This window comes from Ammospiza caudacuta, chromosome 3 (assembly GCF_027887145.1).
Source record: "Ammospiza caudacuta isolate bAmmCau1 chromosome 3, bAmmCau1.pri, whole genome shotgun sequence".
In the NCBI taxonomy this organism is placed as follows: Eukaryota; Metazoa; Chordata; class Aves; order Passeriformes; family Passerellidae; genus Ammospiza; species Ammospiza caudacuta.
Window position 1 is genome coordinate 96006007 of NC_080595.1, and position 20136 is coordinate 96026142.

Genomic DNA, 20136 nt, shown 5'->3' on the forward strand with positions numbered 1-20136 from the left:
CTTCATGTGCCTCCTCTCCATTCTATCCCTTCTGCCAAAAGCATAGAATGAGAAATTTTGTCTGAAGTTAAGAATCTAATGCCTACCTTTGGGCTGTGATCCCATGGCAGCCACAGCCACTGGGGAATTGTTGCCCAGACATTTAGCAATGATGCCCCAGATGACTTTGAGCATGGTGAAAGATGTACCTTGAGTACAGCAGGTGTGACCAAGCACTGATGGGAGACTTGAACCTTTCCAGACAAGCAGCTGAGGGCCAGGCAGGACACCTTACAGCACCTAATGTGGCACCATGCAGAGACCAGTCAATGGAGTCAGTTCAGCCTGCAGAATGAGTCAAGATTACCTTAAAGGAACTTAGTACCAGCTCAACTGCTCTGCTCAGTCATACACACCTAAATCCAGACACATTTAGGTGGCTTAATCCTGAGTTGAATCCCACACAGAGCCTACAGAAAGCAAGGGGACTCATCTCCCATTAACTCACTCCTGTTGCTCATGGTTTTACTGAAATAGAACTAGGTCCTTTCCCCGTTACCTTCAGATAATCATCAGAAACCTTGTGACATATGGCAACCAACTCCAGCCAGGTAACAGTTCCAAGGCTGGGGTTTTGCTCTAAATTATTCTCCTTGGGGAACCAACAGGCCAGTGCAGCATCAGCCCATCACCTAGGAGATGATACTTTCTTTCACACACAACATCATGTATCCCACCTTACATACATACTGAGGATTTGCCCAATTTACCTGGAAAATCAAGGAATAGACCAATCTCATTGCTGGCATTTTATGCAAGCTCACAGAAAAACAGTCAGACATCAGCTATCCTAAGTTCTAGAAAACAAAGGGCTCCATTTAGATGCCTGAATGCCAGCATCTATGCTATTTGAGATGCCCTGAGGCACCCAAGATACACAGGGGGTTGGCAGATACCACATAGGACCTATGGAAGCAGCAGCTGGAGACATGGAGACCATGCAGGATACCCCAGGGTGCCTCAAATGGTACTTGATGCCAAAGCACAAGCAACTGAACTAAGTTCTAAAAATCATGTTTCATTCTGAAGTCAGCTGTAGCCCTCCCATATCTAATCAATGTGTATCTTGCAGAGCAGCTAAGCTGAAAAAGAGCTACAAAAGAATTGCATCCTTATTTCAGGTCTGCTGAAATCTGGCAGAGCTTACAGACTGTGTCAGCTTATTTTGTTATGAACATATAATGCTCACTGAACCCCATGAGCTGCTGTGATAACAATCTCTGCCAGCTTGCTGAATGGATTCCTTTCAGTTGCTGCCTCTGAAGTTATGTGGCTAGAACAGAGCTTCTGTAGTATACCAGTGTACCAGGAACACCGGGTTTTAGCTAAGGGAGCAAGAAATCTGTCTGGAAAGATTAATGGGCTCAGAATTGATTATCAGACTGTAGGAGCAGAAGGTCATTGTGTCAAGGCTCCTGGCTACTGCAGTGAGAATGTACTACTGGCTAATCCTCTTACAAACACATGCACTTCCACGAGGAAGAATACCTCTAATGATTTAAGTCCAATTTTTATATAATCAGCGCACTGTTTATTACTGTGAGGTTGTTATGGCACTACAATCTTAAGTGAGCTAGATGACAGAAGAGGATACAAGTCTTTCATCTCCAGTTAATAAATCTGGGGTCCCAGGAGGGCTGTGTAGGTCTTTCATAGAATAATAGAATAACTTAGGCTGGAAAAGACCTCTAAGATCATCCCAGTTCAATCATTAACCTGGCACAACCAAGTCCACCACTAAACCATACTCCTAATATCAAAGCTACATACCTTTTAAAAACCTCCAGGCATGGTGACTCCCCTATTTCCCTGCAGCTCTTCCAATATTTGAAAACCCTTTCAGTGAAGATCTCAGGACCCAGCAATTAACTTTGTACCATAAGTATTTACAAAAATTGGTGTTAAATGAGCATGATTAGGTAGATTACCAATTTTCTGGACTATTAGCAAGGAGTAGTGACATGATTTTTCCTTTAGGAGTTACTTAGTGTGAAACAATCATTGCCCAGGTTAAATCTGAGAATAAAATTAGGAGACCTAACTGGTTAAAACCCAGAAAATATGACTTGTCTTTGGATTTTATTATTAGGAAACTTAATAAGAAACAGTTATTTGTATGTACCAGCATACACCTTCCCATCCAGTTTAGTACTGTAAGTCATTTTTCCGTAGCACGCACTTAAACAGCCTCCATCCTTGAGCATGGGTTATGTGAGTGAATACTGCCATCTAGGCAGGCTTTTGGAGGCAGCACCTCCTAAAGAACACTAATCCATGTTTGTCAGGGAAAAATAATCTATTACCCCAAACAGAGGAGAAAGGAACAATTTTTATACTATTAAAACCAACACAACACCAGTCACCGAAAACACAAAACCTGCCCCTAAATTGGATTGTAGCAGTCCACATTAAGAGCAAATATTTTCTACACCTTTATTAAGAAATATATTATTTCAAATATCAATACAGGAAACTTGAATTTAAGCTTTGCACTACATTAGAAATCACTTTTTTCTGTGAAAACTGTAAATACAAAGTATATTTTGTTAAGGCTATTAATTACCAAAGTACATTTTACTAAGGCAGTACTATAATTGCATCTATTTTATATGCTTTGAAATACAGTAACAGTACATTTTTAGGAGACAGTTACTAAAATATCTATTAATTTTTTACAAAGACAGAAATAATTTTTAAAACCATTTTTCTTCATATGACCAAAATAGCTTCCATCCAGCACAAAAAAATATAAAGTATGTAATGCACCTATCTTACTTCAGACAATAAACAAGTTCTATACATGGCATTTACAGGAGACTTACACAATTTGACAACAATCTCATTTTGACTGGATACATTAAGAACTAGCTTCATTATCAAGTGTGAAATTCTTTAGGGAGTGTACAAACTGTGAAGACAGAATCTTACACAAAATGGTAAGACCTGAAAAGATAACAGTTTAGCACTTCCCATAGATCCACTGATACTGAATGTGAAATTATCCCCCTCAAGTTCCTCCCTGGTGTGTTTTACCTGTCTCCTTGAGGATTGTCCTGAGCAGGTTTGTGTACAAAGGTATTCTTCTTTCTCTGAGAAAGACCCTCCTGAACAATCACAGAAATGTGATTATCTGGCTACAGTCCTCCATCTCCTCAACCCCCCCCAGTTCTTCCCCTATTCAGTAAGAAGCAATGCAGCATGAGATTGATTTGTACAGAGAGCAAAGCAGGCAAAAAGAAGAGGAATTGTTTTTTGCCTAGCTGCTTAATAGCAAACACATTCCAATTCTAGAAGGAAGGATATTGCAGCAAAGATGTACCAATTAACCCTCTCCCTCACAGCAACAAGGCAAAGAAAGCTCTCCTCCCCTCTCAAGAAAAATGCAGAAAGGGAAATCAAGTATTAGGGACTATTTTGCATGAAGCCACTCAAGTAAAACACTGATGCCACCAGCTAAAGCAGGTCTCTATCACACAAGTTGGTCTGGCTGTGTAAGGTTTATTGTGTTGAAAACAGTCACATTCAAATAACTTCTTTGGGTTCTTCCAAAACAATAGCAAAACGAAGAGACTACATGAGCATAACATGTTTTATTGAATAAAATTCTGCTTCTAATATTTACACAGTGAAGTCTAGATGTAGCCTAGTGAAGCACGGCAATGTGCAATTTTCATTCAACATCTGGAATATCTTTGAATACATCTGAAAGTACTTACTGTAACAATCACCTGCCCATCACTGATTTCATAATAAGGAAAATTTGAACTTGCTGAAGAATAGCCAAGATGAACATTTAGGATAGCTGAGTTAAAAGAAAAGTCTGCTATGTAAATTCCAAACCCAAAAGATCTGATTAAATGTCAAGAGTTTTGAAGGCAGCTTCTGTATTTCCCTGTTGTTCTTCTCCTCTCTGCAGAAAAAGATGACAAAATAAATTATAAATGTGAAGACTGAAACTAATATCTGCACATTAAACAGACAGCTCACTCCAGGGTAATCTTAGTTTTTAAATTCATAATGTCCTAACTTCAAGGTGTATGAATTAAAACAAATTACTATCAATTACTTACTGATTTTGTATTAAATACTATTTCATGTCTGCCTGGGTAGACCCACAGAAATTAGAAATGCTGCAAATGATACCTAGATTCAGCACAGCACACCACTAATTATTGCCATTTACTCAAAGAAATATAAGATGAACTACCTTCCCTCCTACTCTAGAATGTTCAGCATTAAATGTTTTGTATTTTTTCTACTAGATATAGTCTCATTCTACTATTACAGAGAAGAGGGGTCTGGTAAAGAAACTATAGGCAACACCTTTCCTGTTTACAGGGATTTTTTTAAGATAATTTCATTATTGATCTTGCTTGAGTTCTCAGCAATGTCTGAATGCAAGTATAGATTTGCAGCAGCCATACTAACAGTCTAACTCATAGCTCTAGTAGAGTGGTATCTTATATGTGGACTACTCACTTGTAAGAAAGACATGATTCACTGACCACCTGTATGATTTTTGTCATCCAGAAGGAAAGGATTATAAACCAGGAATGTTGTGTCCTACTCAAGTTTCTGGAGGTTGTTTATTCTAGTGGGTTACAGATAGCTCTTATTAAGCAGGCAGTCTTGTCTGCCACATTTTTGATTTATGTATTGAAAGAAACAGGTTGTTAGTCCCAGGTTAAAAAGATCTTGCACAGTCTCTCATATCTTATTTACCAAACAGGGAGAGGAAGTACAGTTGTCCTGTCCTCAAGCTAACCTGTATGAAGTCCTGCCAAACAGCCAGGAGTGCAAGGAAGACACAATTACTAACTAAAGTACCTTCCAGGTCCCTTCCTGTTTCCCAGCACAACCAATTTCAACTGCATGCTTGGAAGGAAAAATAAATTTAAACCAGTCCCATAAGATCCCCTAACATCACCTAACCTTTAAGCACCAAGATTAAATTTCTCATACAATAGTTCTGCAATGAAGTTCAGTGTGCTGCATTTTTAGAGAGTAGGTTTGTATGAGTAACAGTGGCTCTCCATGAACACACACACTCTTATGGAGGTAAAGTGAAACCTAGCTTTAAAATTCAGAATTTGACAAGAAAACAAAATATGCAAATGTGGTAGTAAAAGCTGCAAAATTAACAGAAATGCACTTAAATACTTGCCATTTCGATGCTACAGTCAGCCTTCAAGGTATTTATGAACAAGAGCATATTTCATAAATCTTGTCACTATTTTCTTTGGTTTCATGGCTATCTTCTGTTTCTTCTTTTAGGGTTTTTTCCCTCAAACAAACAGCCAGACACTGTTCCATTTACCCAGGAAATGTATATCCATCCTAATCTCACCGCATTTTTATCTTTATCTGTTTTCCAACTACAGAGAGTTATCTGGAACACAGCTGCCTATCTGGAAGCTATTTCTCATATACTTAACATAGCTAGAAATTTTAATAACTGAGGAGCTGCTGAAAGACAGAGACTTTGCTCTTGCCTGTCTCGTTGGCGAGGTACACAGGACACATTAACAAACACTGTCTTTACACAGGAAATCCATCTGTACTGACAAACTCAAGATAAGCAACTACCTGTGCATGAGATGCTGTCAACATAGGCTGAACAAAACTAAATGTACATTAAGATAACATTGCTAACTTTAGAAATTATTAACCACAGTACCCAGATATTTTTACTTTTCTAGTTCTCTCTCCCCTATCCCACTGGGGGGAAATGAGAGAGGCTGTGTGGAGCTGTGTTGCCAGCTGGGGTTAAACCACAACACCAGCTTGACCATTTTTGTAACTCAAAAGCCAACCCTACACCCATCTCCACCTCAGGGAAATCCTAGCTGCCCTGCCTCTCCAACAGTAGGACATGAAGGGGCCCAACCCCTCTAACATCCAGAAGGACTGGCTGTGCTCAAATCCACACAAACTGTATAACCATTTCTTAGAACAACATATGAGATGGTTTGGAACACTTAAATCCATCACTGTACCAATGGCAAGTAACAAATGCTACCATGAGTACAAAAATAAGCAAATATAAAGCAATCCTTTAATTTCTTAGAAACATAAGTGAGCTACCTTACAGGCAAACTCGGTGGAGTTGACAGCAGAATGGAGGTCTGTTGCAACTGCTGTGTCAAGTATGTAAGACCAATATATAGCAGACAGAAAAATAAGGGAATACTCCCCTGAAATGTGCCTTACAACAAGGAACATTAATGTTCTCTCATAGAAAAACACAGAAAAACTTTGAGCAGCTCATTCTGTGACACTAACATGTAGTCACACCAACCAAAATATATGGTGCTATGGGCCTCAACATCTGGGTGTTTTGTTAGACAAAGCAGAAAGCAGAGTTTTCTGTGTCTTGACACTGTTTTTCAGACAACCTCTAATAAACCTGCTCCTTAACATGCTAAGTCCAGGCAAATTTTTTAGACCAGGGTTAGTGTGGATTTCCAGTGTCGAAATTGGGCTGTGCGCAAATTCAATGCAATCTCAGAACCCATTTTTCCCTCACTTTACCATCCTACAGAGGAACAGGGGGTTAACTAAGTCTCTGAACAAACAAATGCCCTCAGTTTGTCCCCCTTTTTTATAGAGGACCAAAGGTTTGGTCCTTTGGTTTCCTCTGAAAAGGAACAAATCAGAGGCTATCTAGCATGAGCCAGTAACTTGCCTCGAGGAACAGATACAACCAAACCATTCTCCTTATGTAAGATACCCTGACTTTGCTACAGAGGTGCCAAACAAAAGAGGAAATAAATCTTTAGTGGGGTTACTTCAACCCAGAACAAAGGCAAGGACAACTGTTATAAAAAGAAGAGCACTGATTACATATTCTACAAAAAATATGACAGGTCCGAAAACAGCTTTACTTTTAATTCCAAGGAAATGAGATGCACTAAGAACTGCATCACCAGCTGGGCAAGGGAGGGGATTGTCCTGCTCTGCTCTGCACTGGGGCAGCCTCACCTCGAGTACTGGGGGCAGTTCGGGGCACCACAATGTAAGAAAGACATTAAACTATCAGAGAGTGTCCAAGGAGGGCAACAAAGATGGGGAAGGCCTTGAGGGGAATCTGTGTGAGGAGTGGCTGAGTGTTCAGCCTGGAGGAGACTGAGGGGAGACCTCACTGCAGTTACAGCTTCCTTGTGAGGGGAAGAGGAGGGGCAGGCACTGATCTCTTCACTCTCATTATAAGGCAGGACTAAAGGAAACAGCATGAAGCTGAGTCAGGGAAGGTTTAGGTTGGATATCAGGAAAAGGTTCTTCACCCAGAGGGTGACTGGGCATTGGAACAGGAAACTTAGAGAAGTGATCATAGCACCAACATGAAAGAGTTTAAGAAGCATTTGGGACAACAATCTTAGGTACATGATGGGACTCTTGGGATGTCTTCCCCAGGGCCAGGAGTTGGACCCAATGATCCTGATGGTTCCCTTCCAATTCAGCATATTCTGTGATTCTATGAAATGCTCTGGTATGTCAGTAATAAGCCATTTTTATGTATGAAAAAGTAGAACTACATTATTTTTTGCAGAAACTGCATCACTGGTAGCAATCCCATTTCTCATACACAAACTCTGCTTTTGAAGGAAACAAACAGAGCAGAAACAAAAACATCTCCTGAAAGCAACTCTGGGAGTTGGAGATGAGGGTTTGAATCCTTTCTTCCTGAGACAGGGTGGTGGGGTAACTCTAAGAAGGAGTTTAGTCTTCAATCTTTGACTTACAAGACCAATGTTTTTATAAACTATTAGAGTTAATTAGAGTTTGAGTATTTTATTTTCTAGGGCGGCCGCAAGGGGGAATAAAACTAGGATGATTGTGAAGTAAGTGAATGAGGCTTGTTGGCCAATGATGATGAATGGGTGTTCTACTGGTTGGCTGCCTACTCAGGTTAGAATGAGGATGTTAGCAACTAGAGTTCAGAATAAGATTTTTGATAGAGGGTGGAAAGTTATTGATCGCAGTTTTGATGTGTGTAGTAATGGAGTGAGGAACAGGACGAGGATTGAGGCGGCTAAGGCTAGTACACCTCCTAGTTTGTTTGGGATGGATCGGAGAATGGCATAGACGAATAGGAAGTATCATTCTGATTTGATGTGGGGAGGGGTTTAACATTATGGTATTGGTAACCTTCTATCCATGCCTCTAAATTTACTTCACAGTTTCATGTAGAGGTAAAACAGACAGAAGATGGCACTCGTCATTTAGGGCCCACCTTGGCCCTCCTGTCTTGGGTGTCAACAGCTAAAAATTCCTTGCATGTCCATTATAGTTTCTGTTGTTTTCTTCTTCTCATTTCTCATGGACAAGATCCATCAAGACTGTATCTCAAAAACCAGGTTACTTTGTTCAGTTAAAGGAAACACAGAATACATTTTGTTAACACATTTTCTAAACTGTTAAACTTTGATCATTATACACCAGAAGTTCCCCCACAGCACAATTCTAAATCCTCATCAGCCCACTCCACAGTCAAATGTTACTTAGTATAATATTATAATGAAACAAAAGATGTTACAGACTGCGAGTAACAGACACAGGAATATGTATTATTTCACACTCTTTGTACTCTGTAAACAGAAATCTTCAAGCATGATTAAATTACATTGAAGACTGTAAAGAAAAATAATTTTTTAATAAATATTAAACAATAGTACTTCAACAGAACTGTAAGACACTACAGATGCTTCACATTATTTCCAGTGGTTTATGTGTGTTTACAACACAGAGCCAATATTCAGAGTAAATTGGGTGTTATTTGTACGTTGCAGGATTACAGGCTACACTGAGGAGTGAAAAATTATAAAATTTAACACTGTGGTTTGCCTACGAAGTAACTCTTGAGTATTCTAATAGAGATTAAAATATATTCTCTGCATAAGTATTCTTTTCACCCTTTGCTTTGTACTCTTTTCACTTCTCAAGATTCAAGACACTTAATATTCAAATTGATTAAGCAAGGTAATTAATTTTAAACACTGATTTCAATGGCAGTACTCAAAAATATTCAAATGCCTTTAAGACTGAAGGCCCAAAGCTGTAAGAGGCAAATCTTATTAAAAATAAATAAATAAACGAATAAATTAAATAAATAATGCAATAATGAAAAAATTAATTTAATAAACAAGTAGTACTATAGGCCCAAACCTTACAGTAATCCTGTCAGAACCCTTGCAGGTAACCTGTCAGTACAAGCTGTTATTCCTCACCTGTACTATTGCTCAGTAGTTAATCATTCTTCTAAGAGCATCATAGCATTTCCATTTGTCTGGGATGTAGAAAGGCTCAAAGATGTGAGGGAAGGGAGTGTCATAGCCACATACTCTTGCAATAGGAGCTTCTAAATTCAAAAAGCATTCCTCCTGTTAACAAAAATACAGAATAAATGTTAGCAAGGACATTCTTTTCAGGAGTCTTGAATCACAAACTGGGGTCATATGAACTTTGCCAGACAGACAGTCCTGGAAACTCAGAAGTTCTATTTATATCACAGAATAAGTAGCCATAACCAGAATAGTCTTCCTCTTGCACAAAGGTCCTAATTAAAAATACAAATCATATTAATGTTATTTTCATTCTCTGCATGTGTGCTGCATTAAGTCATAGCCAGATTATATTTAGTACATCTGCTATACATTCAGACAACTCCTGACAAGAAACAAATATTTTAGGAGCAAAGGAGTAAGAGTCTCTTTCCTGTGCCACTTTTAAACATATAGAAAAATTATATAATCTAAGAGTGCATATTATTTGTTGGATAAAGGAACACCATATTCAAAATTCTTTCAACTTTTAGATTATTAAGGCTCTGTCTAAGCATTAAGCAGTAAGGAAAAGTAAGTGGATTTGCATATCTCCAACCTTTCAGTCAAATCCATGCTCTACTCAACCCTCCACAATTTGTGTTCTACTTGGAGATCAGATTTGATAATGATTCATAATGTTTCATTACTTGACCTAGAACAGCACAAAATATTACAAACACCACATTAATTTGAAAGTAACCTGTAAATATGTAACATTATCAGCCTTAACAACCAAATAAATAGTGGGGTTTCCATCTTCTCATTCTCAAGTGCCAGAATGATGGCATGGACCACAAATACCTGCAAGAAGTGGATGTAGAAATAACTTAGCCAGACCAAACTGATGTTGATGCTAATTTTCAGCTCCCTTTTCTCCCCGTATCTTTAGTATAGGTATTTGCTTTCCAAAGCAGACAAATGAAGTGATAAAACATGTCTCCTCTTGGTCTCTCCTTTATGGCGTGCAGCAACTGAGAAATCCTGGCCAACTTCCCCTGTACTTGGCTCAGCAAAATGGAAGATGAAGTATTATCTACTGGTCCTTTTCCGCCAGGCCCACAGGGAAAACAGTTTAAAAGGTTTTCTACAAATGCTTGAACGAAAAGTTAAAATGCTTTTCTACAAACGAGTGCCAAGTATTTTCTCAGACTGATGAACTGTTTTGAACGCACGTTGCCTTGCAGTCCATGGCAGCCTAATTCCACTTACTGTGCTTTCTATACATCACTGTTTGGCAGTATAGAAGGTACTGGTAACACACTGAGATCTCAACCTTTCACTCCAGCATTGTCAGATGGGTTTTTCTGGACAACGAACCAAAGTAAAAAGTCCAAGAAGTCATGTGATTGCACACAGTATCAATTACACTTCATAGTGCATTAATTCACCTAGAAAACTTCACACTCTGAGTAGGTCTGAGGTAAAAGATAAAGACAAACAATATAAATATTTTTGAGCTCCATTTCTAGGCAGTCTTTTCTTTGCAAAGCAAAAGATTCACATCAACACAAAACCCTGGAAAGCAGAGTGTAGTAAGTCCTTTATCTGTCCATGAGATAGATCATGATGTCCTACTCTGACCTGCTGGCAAGGGTAATTTTGATACTAAACAGACCTTGATTCCCATGTTGTAACTGACCAGTAAGACAAGACAATAGATTTTGGACCATGCCAAAACTGACTGCCCAATCCACCTGGCAGTTGCATTACACCAAAACATGCAAGTATATTCCAGACCTGCAGGCTCCCAGCCCTGCAGTGCTGTTTTCAAGTGCCCAACACAGACCACTATCTAGAAGACAGACTGTTTAAACAAACTGATATCTCCCCAGGAAAGATATTAGGAAAAAACTTTAAAGTTAAATGGTTTTGGAAGTAAAGTAGTAGGCATGGGATTTCTGGTTCAGTGTAAAATGTTTAGTTTTGAAAACCTGTATGAAAAAATACTCTATTAGCACAATATCCATAACCTCCAAAATTCAGTTAAAGTAAAAAATTATTATTTTGTAAGAAAAGTGTTTATGAAACCAACAGCTATAGTTATTAGTTCAATGTATTGAAATTTTTTTAATGTAAAAAAATCCAACAAAACATTAAATTGCTGTTCTTGCCCTGCTTCCTAACTGCAGAAGCCAAATTCTGGCCTCAGTTATTCAATATGACTTTTGCCAATTTTCCTTCATTTGCTTGATTTTCACTGAAAGCTTTCTGGAAAATATATTATTATATTAAGATATAAAGGCATATAATTGGTCACATAATTCTATTTGAACATTCGCTGCTTAATACACTCTCATTAAGACTTTTCAAAACATCTTAAGAGCACAGGTCACAATAAAAATGTGTTCTTGAAATTCACAGCAATCAGTCAAATGTATCACACATGCAACACTTTAAAACAATCACATGCCTTGATTTTTTAGAATAGGACCTAAAACCAAGGACTTGCTGGATGTTACATAATTGTATGTGAAATGGATCCTCCAGTATGTGGTACACTCAATCTATTTCCCCAGATTACAATGTCTCAGTATGCTAATATAGAAAATTTTATCCACGTTTCTTTTAGCTTTATTTAAAAGCATATTTTACTTTTATCAGAGATACAGGTACTCATTGCTAAATCAGGGTTCTAAGTTAAAAACTTTTAAAAATCTTGGAATGAGAACTGCAGACATTTACAGAGATATATACTTGTACAAAAAGGATAAAATAAAAAATCAAGTCCATTACTGGGCATTGGTGAAAGAAAACATTACTCATCCATCTGCAATGTATGAAAAAATAAAGCAATCTCATCTGCTGTTTGGAGGAAGTGCTTTCAGGCACCTAGGCAAGAAGAAGATAGTTAAAAGAGGGGTTTTTTTGCTCCAGCCTGTCCTTCCTCTGAAGGGAATCTCTACAATTCTACAGTCACAGTAAAAAGATCTTCAAATGCAAACACTTTGGTAAGTAAGTACTGGTAAATGAGACTATTTAATGCATAGCTAGCAAATCAGGCAAATTCAAACTTGGTCTTTCCCCCATTACAATCCTAATTTCTTTTTTTCTATATTTTGGATCTATTTCATTTACCCCTGTAGCTGGCATGGATTAAAATCCATCAATAGGATTTTTTAAATTATTTTTAATTTCTGTTGTGTGTAGAATACTTCCTAAGTGAGAAAGCTTTCCTTTAAAAATAAATTACTTCTGCAATATATTATGTCCTCAGAGTCTCTCCCACACTATTATTATTTTGCAATACTACAAGTACCCCAAAAACAGCTACTCAGAATTAACAGCTACTAGAATTCCAGAAGGTATCTACATGAGACCACTGATTTTACAACTCCTTCTTGAGTACAGGAATTTACTTTATGAAGGATGATAAACAAAAAGTTTATATAAAAGGCTAATATGAATAGCGTGAGTTAGATGGAACTCTTGATGTTTATTGTGGTATTATAGCTATTATAATAAAAAGAAGACTAAACATAAAGTCCATTACACAAGGCAAACTGTAGGAACATTCTTCATGCAGGAATACTCATTTTTTGGCTGACAATTACAACAAAATTTAGACTCAGAAATTCATTTGCAAATGAATTGCAGGATGCAAAGCTTTAATTAAATTGTGGTCAGTACTGTCAATTAGAACTCTGAATTTTGCTATCTCATCTATAGATTATAAAATTTTAAATCCACGCATTTAATTATAGAACTTTTCAGAGGGAGAACTTACTGCATCAGAGTTTCAGTTTCTGTTCTGGATTTTTATTCAGATTTATTTATGCTGTTGCCATGAACTCAAGTGTGGGGCTTAAACAGTTAAGAAAATTTATTTCAGACCACTTTTTTTGTGATTGTTACATCTATATTATCAATTACTTCCACATACAGATTTTCAACAGTAAATTACCTATTATTTAAAAAATAAGATTAAACCTATTATAGGTTAATAATGAACACAGAAATCTCATTTATAATAAAATCTGTTCTTTAACTCATAACTTATATTTTCAAAAGAAGCTTTCCAAAGACATTTTCAACCAAGTCCCATTTTATAAAATGTGGATTTCATGCAATAAAGCTGACACTAAATAAAGACTAAACGTCTTTTTCCTTGGTTTCTGCTTAAAAATGTCTTATTTTAAAAATCTACTTTTTATAACAGAAAAGTCAAACGTCTTCAGTTTTCATATGTTTCTCAGTTGCAGTACAATACCTTCCTTTGCAGCTGCAAGCACCAAATGCTACACATTTTAAACACAATTTGCTTTGATAACAAATATATGTCACATTCCTATGAACAGTCACTTCTAAGAGCTACGTAAGTACTATACAATGCACCCACGAGATATTCTCAATTTGAGATATGAGTAGAGAGAGTGATCTATACATTCTTTCTTCAGAGGAACTTTTTTTTCCAACAGCTTAGCCATTTTTGTCTTAAAGTACTTTTATAAATCTTTTCCTGATAGTTACAACCATGACACAATTTTTCCTCAGAGAACTCCGCAGATGTATGTTATAAACTTTTAACTTCTGTCAAATATTTTTCTCCTGTTCAAATCACTCTAAGACTATATAACTTAGCACAGATTAATAATGATCCATTTTATTTGTTACCAATTCTTTGAATATATGTAATTAATATCTTGTCAAATACATAAAAATAGTTAGTTGCTAAAATTATTTATTTTGTAATTGCCAAAAGAGATCATACTTTTACTTACAAAATACTTCAGTAATTATAAAACAAAGAAAAATTTAGGGGGAAAAAAATGTCCGTTCTGTGTAAGTAATTGCCTTGTTACCATTAAAATGTAATTAACTGCAAATATTGTCTTTGCAGTAATAAATTATATAAAAGAGTATTTATAGAATAACTCAAATTTATTCCATAAAAGATAAAGCATTATAACATAAAATGAACAATTCATACACAGGCTTGAAGATTGCTTTCAAATTTCATTTCAGACAGCTTAAAAAATGAATGGAAAAATCTTTAATTACCCAATACACAACTGGTATGGTCTATTAAATTTTCCTTATCAAGTTAACAACAGAACCACTCCAACAGACATTGACAGCAAGATCATTAACTTGAAGCTGTTGGCTGAGTTGTCTTGGTGGCAGAACTGCACAAAGAAATCGGCACTGCATGCCCAAGGTATTTACAATACCAAACAAAAAAAAAGGAAAACCCACAAACTAAACAAACCCAAAACTTTATTTATGTCAAATAATTATCTTTTCAACAAGGAGGAAAATGAATAAAAAGTAATTTTTATTTCTTCACAACCTAATCCTATGTTTTATGGAAAAAGTCAAAGACTTTCTATGAAAATACTATACCACTTAAATTGATTCTGGTAGAATCTAGGACTAGAATTGAAATATATTCAACTCAGAAGAACACACAGAGAGGAATTAAGGTCTTCCTGGTAAATGTATAATTTGCATTGTTTGGGGTATGAGGTGCAGCAGCCAGTACAATTCTTCTCCACAAAATAAAGGGCACAAGACAGATACACTCCAGAGGATGTGGAATGACTTGCAGATTATGGAATATGCTACTTTAATTTAACCATAAGAATGTATTCTGGCAAGTCAAGTTTTTGATAATTAATTGCAATTCGCTAAATGATCACTTCCCATCTTTTTGCTACAAATACTAGAAATACTATCTTTTTCCAAGGCAATTATGTTATGTATTATGTATGCAGAATATGACAAAATTATTCAAACAGAAGTTGTTCCTCTATATAGCAGCAAACCACCTTACAGCAAAGTTACTACAAATTCTGTTATTCTATAGGATATTCCAAGTTTTCTGTGCACTTTTTAAGTGGCAGTTACAAATATTTGCAGCAGGACCCACATATTTTCTAAAAGCATGCCCAAAGCGCCAGAGCTAGAATGATTCCCCAGGCCCATGAGTATCTGAACATTCTTGCCTTTTTTAGCTACTTGGCATTACTAACTGATCTGTTCAGTAAATGATCCTGCAAACTGCTACACGTACAATAACATGGCTGGATAATCCAAGGGAAATCAACAGAGCTGAAGGGCCTGCACAAAATTATTCTTACGTGAAATTGTTTGCAGATCACAGGTCATTTTTCTGCATGAATGAGCAGCTGTTCTGTACAACAAACGTTTGTTAAGATTTGCAGTAAAGATTAACCTACTTCTAATTACTTCCTACCTTTTAATAACAAAGCTAGAAATATGCTACCAATGTAATCAAACTTTATACTTTTCAATCATCATTTATCACCTACCATTCTAATAACTTATTTAAGTATTTTGTGAAAACATCTTCTGGTTAAGCTCAGCATGCCAAAAGTGACTGGAAGGATTTGCTGCTAAGAGTTTTAATACTCAGCGAGTGGTATTTTTATTTTTACAGCTGTTGAGGCAGCTGAGAGATTCTTGCAAAGACAGCCTTGTCAGTCTACGTATCTGGCACAGTAAAATTCTCGTAGAAGTATTTCGCTCAACACACACTAATGAACTTCAAAGGAAATGCAATTTCAGCTGCTGTTACCAAAGAATTTAAACCAGCACACTTCCCTTTTCATACTGAAGCATTTGCATTTTGGGACAGTGCAGTGAGAATGATGCTGTCAATGTGACTGTCACCAAATCCTTCCCCAGGGCAAACCTACAGCTTGGCCAGGCAGCCAAGGCACAAATACAAAGGAATTATCCCATCCTCTCATCAAAAGGTTAGGGCTTACCTCATATCTTTCCCAAATTTTTTACATTATCACCTTTGCAAAACAGGCCCAGAGTGGAGGGGATTATTAGATCACACAAAGATATAAGGAATTTCATGGTGTATTATTTAAAGCAAGTCATCATTTTACTTATAAATTCAAGTTATCGGAAGACGCTTGATGGTTCAAGCCCTCGGGTAGAAGAATTCTAGTGAAAAGCTTCAAGTTAATAATAAATATTCTCTCATACAAAGGCAAAATTAACAGTTATGAAATCTGACTGGTGAGAATAGACATGATTTTTATTCTACAGAAAAAGTTTTAAAAGTTGGAGAAAAATGTAATGAGGTTTTAATATAAAGGTTTATGCAAAAAATTACACAGAAATACTAAAATAATTATATTAGAGACTGAGCTTTTGGGCACAGGTTAAACTAAAAAGCATGAAATAATTATTTCAACAGATTTCTTAGAGTAATTAGCTTTTCTTCTTTCCTAGAGAGATGCAATTTTTTATAGTTTTGATCATTCTACACTTCATTTCCTAAATTACTATTCAAACAGGCTATATTGATATTACAGTGTAATGAAAAATTGCCAACAAAACAAATGAAAACAAGACCTCTAAGAAAATAAGAAATTAATACTTCATTAATTTTTGCAGCTATAAATAGTCAATGCAACTCTGTTACAAAAGACCTGCAAATTAAACATTTTTATTTTAAAATGTTTAATAATACTATAAACAGTTCATATTACATCTCTTAATTTAAAAACTGATCCAAAAATGAAGACAAAGAATAACATATTTTGGAAGCTATTAAATTTTGAGTTTCTTTTATGCCAGAAAAAATAGTTGAAAATTATTGCCCTGATTTCGAGGAGTCGATGAAATGCATGTATAAAAACAAATGTGTGGGACCTGCGACATATTCAGCAATATTAAACACAGAAATACAGATAACAGAATTAATTATTTTTACACAAGAGAGAAGCATAACATAGATGTCAAATGTATATTTTAGGAGTCTCACTGAAGTTTTCATTGGATTAAGCCCAAGTAATTAACTTGGTCTATGTTTTTGATCATTTAAATAAATTTCTTAAAATGGTTATGTGAACTTTATTTTTATGCTAAATCATTTACACAAATTTAATTTTCACCCCACTAATGAACTTACTGTTTTTAAGTTGAAACGACAAATCTTTTATATAAGCTAACATATGTCTTCTATCAATGTTATCAATTGTACAGTGAAATTTCTTAAAGAAGAACAAAGTAAAATACCGACACAGCTGCCTTACTGTGAAGCACCTCTCATAATTTTCTTCTTTTCTGTTTCAGTTAGCACTCAACATAAAATTGCCATGAATTAAATGCAAAAATAATCTATTGGTAGTACTGCAAAAGGAAAATTGCAATAGAGTTCACACTGAGATATTTTTTTTCTGCCTATATGTCTGCTAAACAATAAAAAAAAGTGTTTCTCTCATGCAAGTACTTGAGAGAAATTCTCAGTTTATTCACTAAATTTTTTGCAGAACTCAATCCATCAGGACTCTACTGGACTAGACATCTCTAACAAATTACATTCAATAGCATAATACATAAAATCAGAATCTATAAAACAGTACTATAGTACAAATGGACATTAATTTACTCTTTTACAAGGTCTGATTTTATTAAGCTAATTATTACACAGCAATCCTAATTTCTATCTGCCCTGAAAAAAAAAATAACAAAAAAACACTAGTATTATATTAAGGCAGGATTTTTTGACAATTAGTGTTCCCTATGTCAGATTTTTTTTTTTTTTAATTTTTAACATAGCTCTTGAATTACATTGGACTTCTGGCTACATCCAGTACTGTGATTGTACAGTAGCATAAACTCTAACCTCCTGCAATCACAGAGACTGTGATACATGACATACAAGAGGAAGCATAAAGGGAGAACCCAAAATGTAGAATTCTGTGAAAGTCTGGGATTTTATTTCCTTTGCTAGTGACCAAACTCACCACTGCTTGAGTCAGGCTTCCTGTCACCTAAAACCACTACTGATGTCAGAAGTGAGGGATTAGGTGCACTTACACTGATGTGCTCGCCCAGCTGGGCAACCACAAAATCAAAGCACATTTTTAAACAACAGTTATCCAGCCATGGACATTTCTGTGCCCACCTGCCCATATGCCTGATTTTCTCTCAACAAATGAGACCACCAGGCCGTGCACAGCTGAAGTTGGAGCTTTTTCCCTAGACTTCTGACAAAGAGTACGGATATGAAACTTGGCAAGTTCTCAGAACTGAAGACCTGTCTCGGACATCACAGAAGGCCGGAGCTTCTATCACAAATTGATATTGATATATTTGACTGTATTGTACTGTATTGTGGTGATAATACTGTAATGTGATTATTGCTGTTTTTATTCACACTCCTTCTGTGTGACAGGTCATCTTGAAACTCTTTTTCTAATTTCAAGCTATTAATGTCAGATCCATTCATATATAGTTTTCACCCAGTATTACTTTAGCAAACACTTTTCTGCTGGTTACCTTTGCTTATTTTCCCAGTAAATTTATAAACAGGAGTTACATTCCTTTAGTCTTCCTTTTGAAAGTGGAAAGAAGGCAGGCACTATTAAGCTATTTTCACAGAGCAAGATCTCCACGGCTTCTGATGACCCTAACAGCTCCTGACTCATGTCACCTGGTTTCAATACTTATTTTAAAAAACTAGTTCACTACACCACTGTCTTCTGCAACAAAATAAGTCCTTACCATTTCTACCATAAGGGCCTCTCCTAACACACTTGTCTTTTTATCCACCTGCAGGATATACAACTGAGCTGAAGCCAACTGATACACCAGCTCTTCCTCTTTCATCCAACAAATCATTTATAAGTTTATGCTTAAAAAAGGTAGGAGTTCCTAGCCATGTAGAAACTCTGCCTCTGAGACCCTCCATATTGCCCAGGTTCATTATAGGATTCTAATTTTTACTATGTCAATAATAGACTGACTTTGTGACTTCAGAATTCTGTGTTTTTAACTAAGAGACTAAAAGAATGTTAAGATCTAATTAAGTCTTTAAAAATGCTTCTTTTTACAACTTGGTGATATTTTTGAAAGCCCACCATACCACAATCCCCACATCATATACCTTGCAGTTCTTGTACTGACATGATTTTGTAATGTCAGGATCTAATCTGTCAGGTTAATCTGCCACAATCTACACTCACTGTATAAAGCCCAGCAATTCACTGACAAATTAAATTTCAAAAACGTGAGGCTGACAACATTTTTACCAGAGCACAATAACACAAAATTAGTACTTCATGCTTTTAGAAGGGAATTATTTGTCAACACTGAAAACCAGTATTCAAAAAAATCCAGCCAGTACAGAAGTTATTATGGGGCTTTTCTCACTGTATTTGGTGAGATTTTTAACTGGTCAGATGGTAGAAATACAGTCAACCAATCCTGCTAACAACAGTAAGAATGAAACATGCAGACACTGCAGATATGGGTTTAGATCACTAAAGATCCAGTTTAAGTGTCTGATGTACTTTTTCTTGATCAAGACAAGAAACATGTTCTCAAATGTCTTCTTTTGTGGTTGACTTTAAAAGAAGTCATCAAATAAAGTTCACACATAACACTAGTTTCTTGGTTTGTTTCTGCTATGAATTCAGGGATACTCCAGAAATTACGGGGTTTGTTGGCTTCATAGTTTCCTATCCACTGTAAAATCAATATTACTTTGAATACTCTAAAAAATAGAGGTTTAAGTATCTTTTTCTGAACAGTATATAATTTTTCAAGGCATTTCTACTTATTTTAGTGGTCATCACAAATTATGTAGAGAAAGAAAAGCTTAGCTTGTAGTGGTTAATAAGCAACTTCAGCCTAGAAGACACAGTGAATGAACAGATCAAGGGCTGAGATTTGCTGCAGCACAATGACCAGCATGCTGAAATTCAAGTTGCTGCTTTGCCGTTTTCTTATTGAATACAACGGTTTCCTTTATCCAAACATCTTCTGAAAGTTTTCACAATTATTTGATATA

General features: G+C 36.1%; 1 protein-coding gene across 1 annotated transcript in view; it reads right to left on the bottom strand.

The window, feature by feature from the left end:
* Nucleotides 1–3610: 3610 nt before the first annotated feature.
* The window catches only part of BCKDHB (branched chain keto acid dehydrogenase E1 subunit beta), a 109626-nt gene continuing 93100 nt past the window's right edge, over nucleotides 3611–20136 (bottom strand). Inside the window, exons 10-11 of the mRNA XM_058801113.1 lie at nucleotides 9267–9419; nucleotides 3611–3949 (exon numbers count right to left, since the gene is read on the bottom strand). Coding sequence (XP_058657096.1) covers nucleotides 9279–9419 — 141 coding nt within the window. The 3' untranslated portion in view covers nucleotides 3611–3949; nucleotides 9267–9278. The remainder of the gene's footprint in view (nucleotides 3950–9266; nucleotides 9420–20136) is intronic.